This window comes from Buceros rhinoceros, unplaced genomic scaffold (assembly GCF_000710305.1).
Source record: "Buceros rhinoceros silvestris isolate BGI_N320 unplaced genomic scaffold, ASM71030v1 scaffold28928, whole genome shotgun sequence".
Classification (NCBI taxonomy): Eukaryota; Metazoa; Chordata; class Aves; order Bucerotiformes; family Bucerotidae; genus Buceros; species Buceros rhinoceros.
This window is the reverse complement of record NW_010426741.1, coordinates 571-10,545: the sequence shown is the minus strand read 5'-3', so window position 1 is coordinate 10,545 and position 9,975 is coordinate 571. Positions and strand designations below refer to the sequence as shown.

Genomic DNA, 9,975 nt, shown 5'->3' with positions numbered 1-9,975 from the left:
CCATCAGTACCCCCATGCTGCTGCAGGGCTGCATCACCTGGAGTGCTGCTGGCTGGCATTAATTTAGGGGATGGGCATTTTCTCCCTTCCCGTAAATGTAATATTTAGCATTGCTGATGTCTCAGTTTGGGAAGGAGCAGCAGGTGTCCGGGATGTTGCACCTCAGTTGGATCTTCTTCCCAGGCACTGCTTCAAAACTGTTATTTTAACTCTCAATAACAAATGCACTCACCAAACGTTGCAGCACAAGTCCTCCACCTCACTTCAATAAATAAGTCTTGGTTTTTTGAACGGCATCTTGCAAAGAGCATTTAAATGGTGACCTCTTGCTGCTGGAAGGTGTGCAGGGAGCTGGGTCCTTTCCAGGCATTCAGGCTGTCGTGTTTGGTCTTCCCTGTTTTTATTGAAGAACTTTTGGGAGGTCAGACGTGTGATTTGAGCTGTTGCTGCTTTAATAGATGAAGCTGCTGGAAGCATTAGGATGCACTTCCATTATCCCAAATGCCCATCATTTAAGTCAAACATGTTTTAATCATGTAAGTGACATTTTGAAAGGTGTAGCTAAAAAGCCCACACTTGCCCATCTTGCTCACTCCTCGCTGCTCCGCTGTTTTACCGCTTAGCTTGATCTCCAGCACTCCTGCTGCAGGGAAGGCTCAAGCTTCTGATGTAGCAAACAGGTAGACTAAGCTAATTTATAGCTTAAGTCTGTTATTCCATCAGAAAGTGGCAAAAGGGAAAGCTCGTCTCTCTTGCGGGTCACCTCTAATAGCAATTGCTTCAGCAAGATGGATTTCAAAATTAGGTGCTCTCGAAGCAGAAGCCAGGCTGTATTTTTCAAAAGCACAAAGCAGCCGTAAGAGCAATCTGACCTTCATCCTTAATAATAAACTCATTGGGGGAAAAAAAATCCATCTTTGTTTTTCTGCTTGAAGTACTGTCAAAAGAAAAGCCAGGGCACAACATATACACAAAATAAAAATATAAGACAATTTCTGCAAAACAATACAAAACTCTCAGAGATTTATTTTCCTATTTTTTTACTTAAACATTGGAAGAAAGTCTGACAGCTTGTCTACAACTACATTTTGGCATAAAGGCTGGTGTTCATTTAAAGTGAACATATTCTAGACTAAATTAATACCATCTCAAAGTGTTTTTCAGACATAGGGTGTAATCCAGTAGCAAAGTCTGGGGAAAAGCTTATTGATAAACTTTTTACATTTAGGTGTTGCACTGGACTAGCTCATTTGTAAAACGTCCCTTAACTTATTTCAGGGGCTAAAATAATGTCTGTCGCAGCCTGCCAAAGGAAAATGTCACACACTTCTTATTTTCTTGTAAAGCAGCCCCAGAAAGATGTGGTCCATCGTCGAGTACAGCGTGACAGTCAACTAAAGGATGTAACGCAGGAGTGTGTTGTTTGACAATACTTGGCATTTGACAGTTATTAATAAAACAACTGGTATGTTTGTGTCCTGTCAGCTACCTCTAGCAGAGCCTGTAAATGGTGAAAATTAACCGTCCCTCGTATTAAACACTATTTTTGTATTTTCCCATGTCTCTGTTACGAACTCAGTATTGAACCACATATTGTAACCCAGTGCAGCACATTGGCTTTATTCCTTTTATCCTCTGTCAGGCAGAGCTGGGAAGGCAGAACGGGAATGTTTACTCTGACTAGCAGGTTTAACCCTTAGGCTAGCAAGGATTAGGAAAGGGTTTTTTTCAAGCTCAGCTTGTCACCCATCTAGAGAACCTAATGCTGTGGCTGCAGTCCACTTGGCTCCTCTTCTGGAAGAATCCAGTCCGTCTTCCTACCTTCTAGCAAGCCTAAACCCAGCTATTAACTCAGCCTCTTCTCCTTCGTGATGGGCTTGTTACACTGATAAAAGATGCTGTAAAAGGCCTCAGTGTCAGCAGTGCCAGCATCACCCTAATTAAGCTGCAGAAATCTTTTCAGCCACTTGATACCTGTTACTTCAGGTTTCTAGAGGCCTGTCTGCCTGGACAGAAACATTTTGTTAAAACAGCTCAACTTTTTTCTCAAGCTGGTGTAATCACCACAAGCACAGCATAAGGGATGAACACTGTCTGTACAATTAGTTAAACCAGTTTAAAATTAAAGAGCATACCCAGAAATGAGCAACTGCAGCTTGTTTCAGGACCAAGTTGAGATAAACCACCGTAAAGTGAGGATGGCTTCATTCAGCATTCAAGATACCATAACTACCACTCGGTTGACATTCAAGTTCTCTCCAAACCAACACCTGGGGTTTTTTTGTTCAGAACAGGAAAAGCCCACTTTTCCTCTACACCAAGCGTTTATGTGAAGGTTAAATGCTTTTTGTTTTGAGTGATGCCAGTGCTGCCCAGTTCCCTTGTAGGGAACCACAGCCTGAACAGCTGCAATTTCACTGCTCACTATCCCTCAGCGAGCACCAACTTCTAAAGACCACAGGGAGACAGATTCAGGCAAAAGTATCAGCAATAATTGACCTCAGATGAAATAATCTTCCAGTAGTCAAGTCTGACCCATCAGTGACAAGAATCAAATGGAGTTTTGACCAAGAGCATTATTTAACTGCTGTAGCTTGCAGGGGACTGCAATCAGGGAACAGAGAGGTCCTTTCCAGCAGCAACTCTCACGTCGTCTTACTAAAATAAGAATTAATCTACCTGACTACAGTATTCCTCTCCAGAAAGAGCCTTTGTTTCAAATGGTTTTCTAGAAGACGCAAGTGAAGGCTTCAGTCCAATACACATATGCAAGCTCAGATGATTGACAGACACGTACCAACTGCCCACAAGAAAACCCTGGCCACCCTGGAGCTTCTGAGCTTCACTCTCCAGAGCTCTGGAAGCTTTGGTACACCTCCCAACTGCCACCAGCCTCTGCAGCATAGTACCAGGGGTTCTTCACCTCAGGAAATAGCATTTATAATCATTATATCACCTATCCCTTCCAGCCTTGAGCACGCTCTGTTTGTTATCCATACGCTAACCCCAAAGGTGGTGTGGCAAAAGCCACACCTGGCTGCTGGGTAAGTGCCTGCTACTCATCTCTAAGATGGGCTGAATCCTCTAAGTTACTTCTGTCAATGTCAAGCACTGAGAACAAAGGCACAAGATTATAGGGATCTCATTAAGCATGTTTGTTCCAAGAACAAGAAACGTGTCTACTTTCCTGTGATGACCTGGGGAAACAAAAAAAGCCCTTCAGCACAGAAAATTTATTTGTGATTAATTACGAGCATTTGATTGGGTAATACCCAGTTTCCGAAGAAGAAAAAAAAAATCTATCTGTCCTAAGCTTTCTATATCGAGACCTTGTGAACAGCACAGTTCTGTTTGAAACAGAAATCAGGGATGCACATATCTGAAAATACCAACACACACACACACAAGAAACACCCCTTAGGATAAAGTAAGCCATTTAACTAAGTATTTAAAACCTCTGCAATTATTAGTTTATTAGTATCATCCAGGATTCAGATGTTCAATATTTCTCCTGAAGTTATACATAAATGCAAATTGAAATAAGAATCTGAAAGTCAAAATTGTATAACAAAACAATACTCCATCACAAAAGCGTGTAAAATTACAAGAATGCTTTTTTTGTTGGTTTTTTTTTTTTTTTTAAACACTGGCACTTAAGAGAACCATAATTTTGTAACCACAAAATTGCCAAATTGTCCCCCAAACTGGTAAGCAGGTATATGTGAAAATAGTTAACAGTTGCCAGCACTTGAAGTTTTACTAAATAGGCAAAAAAACCCTTAGCTTTGGTTTTGGAAGAGAACTATATTTGACCAAATTAGACATTGTTGGTATACCATAAACATTTCACTTTTTAATGCAAAATTTAATAAAATGTACTTTTCCATACAGCTATATTTAACTTAAAAATGGGCAAACATCAAGAGTGCGGTATAAAACCTAACAGGAAAAATACATCTTATCTCATTTTCAATTTGAGACAATATACAACTTTGTTTTAAAGGGCTAAAACTAGAATTTCAAGAATACAAATATGAATTTACATAGATTTAACAAATAATAATGGTACCATTTATAGAAATCTTAGAAAGAAAAATCATTTCTTGTGGGCCATTTGCTACCAGGAGAGTTTCATGGTATAAAGCCCGTGGCCATCACCAGACCTGTCACCAAAAAATAATATGGTAATTCCATGCTTTTAACTTTACACATTTTAGGTACGCTCATCGCTAGAAAGTGTTCAGAGATTTACAAACACAACTTCCATTACATGGTAATGGAGTCGCACCTGTAAATTCCTCTACACCGGATGGACATACACTGTTCCTATGGGTCCTTCTAGGACAAAATTTAACATTCCCCCCCTCCCCACCCTCCCCCCACCCCCCACAAAGTATTTAATTTCTGTAAAATTGAACTCTATACTTCTCAACTCTCCAAGACTGGTAAACTCATGCAACTCAACAGAATATTACATTTCACAAAAATCTGAACAAGTATCAGTTTGTTGAGGTTGAATTTTTTGTTTTGTTTCCAGTTACGGAAGAATATTCTTTCATTATATGCCTATATATTTCTTTTCTTACCCTATCATGACTATGCAGGGTATGTAGATCAAAGCTTTGTTTATCAGCTGGTTATATGAAAGATGAAAACTGTAATACTCCCATGATCCCATACGGGCATTCAATAAAACAAAAGATGAGTTCCCCTCAGGAAAAAAAAAAAAAAAAAGAGAGAGAAAAGAAAAAGTATGATTTTGCAAGGGCACCTATTAAAAGGACAACAATACTAATAAAAAAAATTTTGTATTTACTTAGAAGCATTCAGAATGTCAACAAAACAGCCGCAACTTTTTTTTTTCCTTTTTGCAATTACAGAGTGGTATTCAGTTAACAGAACAACAATTATTTTTAGGATGCATCAGAGACAACTGAAGATGAAAAATGAACTACATCCCCGTATATAACTAATTTGTGCTGTGCACCAACAAGAACCTGCTTTAAAACTCCCATGCCAATTTACAACCCCCACACTGTACCAGGCAAGGTTAGTGGCCATTGAAATACCACTAAGGACAGGGCTATCTAAAGACACATTCGGTAGTGTGTTAACTATACAAAAAAAGAGACACTGTACAGTTTAAAAACAAATCTTACACAGCCTTACATTTCAATTTTTTTCTTTAAAAGGAGTGAGTTTGTGTACAGGGGGGTTAAATGCTTTATAGACAAGAAAGAAATTGCTCTAAAAGAGACTTATTCATCATCATCATCATCTTCCTCCTCCTCCTCTTCCTCCTCTTCCTCATCTTCATCCTCTTCATCTTCATCCTCATCTTCCTCCTCCTCCTTCTTCTTCTTGCTCTTCTCAGCCTTGGCAACTACTTTTTTGCCTGCATCAACCTTCCCTTTGGCCCGGTATGCAGCAATATCCTTGGAGAAGAAAAGCAGGAAGAACCTCTCAAAGATTTAACCAGCCAAGAGCTCCGAGCAGCTTCCAAATGGTGCTTGCGGAACCAGAGCCCCCCGCCCGGTACCTGTTCCTTTTCCACATCCACTGGGGCAGGACCGGGAGCTGTAGCTTCAGTTACAAGGTGAACTGAGGCCCAAACCCAAAGAAAAGGGACCCCTCTAACACAGAAATGATACCAGCATGCTGGCACACGCTTCCTTACAGCTGCTGAGGAATCTCCACTCTTAGGGTTCTAGGAACGGGCTGGAAAACCTGCTGCCTCAGAAGGTAAAGGCACAGCTGGGCCCACTATCCCATAAGGAAATGAAGTAGGGAGATCTCTTAAGGTCCCTTTCCAGCCCTGCCTTCTAAAACGCCTAAAGGAACGCACAGGAAAATCCTTGTTTGAGGCACAAAATTGCCACTAGCCATCCAAAACACATTGGAACGACACGGCCTAGCATTTGCAATGTTACGCCTCAGCAAAGAGCAATTATACAGAATTCTGCCTAACTGAAGTTTACAAAATAAAAGGTATAAGAACTTGATTAAAGGGTAGACAGTGCCACCTTCTGCATGCAATAAATTTATTCTAGTGGTTTATAATGCACAAAATTCAGTTCCTGTTATAGGAAAGTCAAAACTGTACCTGGAAGATCACGCCAGACAAATGGCTAGACTTCCCGACTTCATGCCAAAATGATAAAAACAATGATGTAACAGAATTGATCTACAGGACTTACATATACCAGCTACAGAGAAACGTCAACACCTTTACACAGATGGTCCAAATCTTCAAGTATTCCCCACCCAGTAAATGTTACACATCTCACAGTTCCCTCAAACTCTCTTAGAGCTGAGCATGAAATTTTCAGAATTTTATCCACCAAGCCAAAGGCCAAACAGTGAAATACTGAGATCACTGCACCTTAAAACCCCTCCTGTACACGTAAGAAATAAAGACAATGCTAGTAAGGATTAAAATATCTGGAAATAAAGACAAATAAGTCTACGATTTAAAAAGTCTCTTATGAGCTGTTTTGGCTGAATGTACAAATGACCATGCTGAAGAGTTTAAGCTGCACAGGAAGGACAACAGGGAAAGCTCATAGACCTGCAGTTCCTCTCCAGCACAGCACGTTAACTAGGACTCCAAGGGGCCACCTTGCTCACTACAATGCTACAATTCCAAAGTGGTTTTGTTTGCCGGCAGAGGAAAGTCACAGCACACAGATGGCTACATGTGGTATACATTAGCTATAGGTGGTTGCTGACCCATTGTAAAGCATCGTCAGGGGAGGCTTACATGCATCCCCCTCCTCTCTTTCCTCGCATTAGGATGGGAATCTGCCTCTGGCACAACACATTTCTAGAGCTCCAATTATGATGAGGGGGATTTAGCTTTAATAATTCAAGAAATTGTATGACATGCTGCTTCATATGTATTATTAACTAGGTTAACTACTAGAAAGAGATGGACACAAAATACGTACAGGAAAAATGCGTCTAAAACTAGCATCTCATTAGTGTTCTGACATTATCTCAAGAATAAATTAAATAAAATCATCTACGTGTATCAATTAGCCTAGTGTTCAGGAATGCTCATCAGCATCTCCAAAATTAGGGAGAATCCATTTTTCTTTACTGGCATTACCTCATACTACCAACAACTTAACTCGGATACTGCTGTGACCTATTGCTTTAAAATAACAATCCAGACACCACGGTATCCATCAAACCATCATTGATGGTCCGGAATTACAGATGAATGCAAATAGCTCAGGACAAAGAACTGCAATTTAGAGTTATAGTAATAAACTGTCTGCGGCCTTACGTGGTATTTTCCAACAAATATCATGACATTTGTCATTAGCATATTATAATATGGAACATCACGTTTCAGACTACACGAGAAGGAAAAAACCATCTAAATTGTGGCTTAACCTCCCCAAACCATCTCCATAAATGTCAACATTACCTTTTCATACTTCTCCTTCAGTTTAGCAGCCTTTTTTTCGTAAGGCTGTTTATCATCTGCAGCGGTGTTGTTCCACATCTCTCCCAGTTTCTTTGCGACATCCCCGATGGACAGACCAGGGTGTTCTCCTTTGATTTTTGGACGAAACTCAGAGCAAAACAAGAAAAAAGCCGAACTACGGTGAGAAAAAAAAAAAAAGAGAAGTTTATTTTAATTTTAGACTTTAATGTGACAGAATTTTTCTGACCTTTGTTACTGCTTCTTAACAGCATTTTGGAAAAGTGCCTAAAAGTGAGACAAACGTTAATTACACAGAAAGGTATCAGAACTGAATAAACTACTTTGAAAACTTAACACATCCTTGTCTCTTCAGTAATGCCGCACATCTGGTCCCATTTTTGGCAGAACCCCCAGGAAGACCAAATTTTTTACACCAAATGGAGAGAAAAATCTTAAAAAACGAGAATGAGTGAATGATACCAGGGGAGCAAATGTTACGTAGGAACTGTTAAAGCCAGAGAAGCTGCAGTGTTTGTTATAAAATTAGGATTTCCAGATGACAGTGTCATCCCAAATATAACCATTCACTTGCACAGAAACTTCCCCGCTCCTTTCAGCACTGGATCCATTTAAAACACACACAAACCCATATTGCTATAAAGAACCTCTAGCCTAGCACCAGGCGAACCTGAAGTCAGGCGCCTTTACACAGTGGCTGAAGCTGCAATTCTCCAAGCTGTTTTTTGTGCAAGATCATCCCTCTAACCTGTTCTGTGCAGAAGCCTCTTAATTTTAAGCAGCTGCAAATTAAAAATTCTGCTCAAGTCAACAGGTGGGGAGAACAGGGCCTGAAATATTTCACTGCTGTTCTAATACTAATATTCTAATTCTATTCTGCTCTGTAATACTAGAATTACTCTCTTCACAGAAACTGGAAATGTGAGTCAGAACTGCACATTGCTGATTTTTGCATCCACTTTTAAAAGCTGACATTATTCCAACTTAAATAAAGATTGACAACCTGGAACCACAAACCTGTAATTCGTAACTGAAATTTCAACCTGTCTTTATGCCACTGGTCAGGAAAATCACCTAGCCTTCTATTCCTGAAGCTCCTGAACTTGCATAAAATGATAATTTTGTAGATACGCTCCAGTGTGATGGTCCCGAACACGATAAACTAACTAGAAATCTACTTACGGAGGCCTCTTGGGTGCATTTGGATCCTTGAACTTCTTTTTCGTTTCCCCCTTAGGTGGTACATAGTTTTTCATTTCTTTTTCATAACGAAGCTTGTCAGCCTTTGCCATATCTTCAAACTTCCCTTTTTCCTTAGAAGACATAGTCTGGAAAGCAATTAGAATCATAGAGTATATCAAGGACCAAAACAGTATTTTAAGATTCAAAAGCATATCCAAGTCCATTCCATAATTTCAGCTGGGATAACTAAAAGTAAGGCAAGAACAACGGATAGTTACCACTAATCTTAAAACTGCCCTTCGCACTTAACTAAAACCTGAACTTTCAAAGAAATAACTTACAGTCTCTAATAGTTATTCCTACCTTCCATCGTTCTGAGCATTTTTTTGAGAACTCTGAAAAGTTCACTGAAGCATCTGGATGTTTCTTCTTGTGCTCCTCCCGGCAGGTTTGCACAAAGAAGGCGTACGAAGACATTTTACCTCTCGGCTTCTTAGGATCACCTTTGCCCATTTTTGACGATTTTCTGTAACAAAGCAAAAATAAACCACCTTTAAAACTTTTTGCAAACCAATGCGGGAAAAGTGAGCCATGATAAAGGATTATGCCAAACAAGACTCGTTTGAGCAGTATTCCAAAATCAGGCAACAGGGAGAAGTTTCTCTTCTGGAAAATTGGCTGAAGATTTCTGCCATCACTGTTTCAGGTGACCTGGACGCAAGCACCCTGAAATTTCAAAGGGCTTTCAAAACGTGTGGTTCTGGTCTCCAGCTAACCAAAATGTCCCCTCCAAGCAATCCGAAAGCAAGCACTAGCATCAGTGCAGCGGAGAGTACAGTCCTCAATTACCGGTCGTGTATCAATCCTATGCTTGGAAGGAATAAATTATATTAAAAGGAGGAAAAAAGTGAGTACCCTGTCTCAGCTGGCTTTACGAGTTATTAACTTTTTTCCTCCTAAAGCCTCCTTTTCTACCCTCCTCCCCTGTAGGCCTTGGGTGCTCATTTGCAAAAGTATTTTTTATTATTTTTGTATGCCATGTATTATCACTCTCCTTTAAATGTACTGCAGAAACCTACTCGCTCTTTGGATGTATACCTAGAAATACAGGAATGAAACACCACACTTTGTAAAACATGTTATAACCAAGCCAGGGAAGTATGACATTTACATATGACTAGCAAAGCCGTGCTCAGTGCAAAGACTATCAGACTCTTTCAGAGACTGAGTGGGAATGAAAAACACCTTCCTGGAACTTTCACACCCAAGTCAGACATTCAGAGTATTTCTTCATAGCTCCCTGGAAAAAGCCACTTGCACCCTGAACAAACTCTGCTCTTCAG

At 40.1% G+C, this 9,975-nt stretch overlaps 1 protein-coding gene across 1 annotated transcript; it reads right to left on the bottom strand.

Moving 5' to 3' along the window:
- Nucleotides 1-3,636: 3,636 nt before the first annotated feature.
- Nucleotides 3,637-9,162, bottom strand: HMGB1 (high mobility group box 1). The gene is made up of 4 exons (XM_010141628.1): nt 8,996-9,162; nt 8,633-8,778; nt 7,433-7,607; nt 3,637-5,435 (listed from the first exon to the last, which is right to left on the bottom strand). The coding sequence occupies exons 1-4, from the start codon at nt 9,143-9,145 to the stop codon at nt 5,259-5,261; spliced, it is 648 nt and encodes a 215-aa protein (XP_010139930.1). The 5' UTR covers nt 9,146-9,162; the 3' UTR covers nt 3,637-5,258.
- Nucleotides 9,163-9,975: the final 813 nt, after the last annotated feature.

Excerpts from the sequence above, each read along its gene's own strand:
- HMGB1 (XM_010141628.1), bottom strand. The coding sequence starts at position 9,145 with ATGGGCAAAGGTGATCCTAAGAAGCCGAGAGGTAAAATGTCTTCGTAC. Across the intron at positions 7,608-8,632 it reads AATGCACCCAAGAGGCCTCC|TTCGGCTTTTTTCTTGTTTT; the intron begins GTAAGTAGATTT and ends TTCTCACCGTAG. Across the intron at positions 5,436-7,432 it reads TGAAGGAGAAGTATGAAAAG|GATATTGCTGCATACCGGGC; the intron begins GTAATGTTGACA and ends TTCTTCTCCAAG.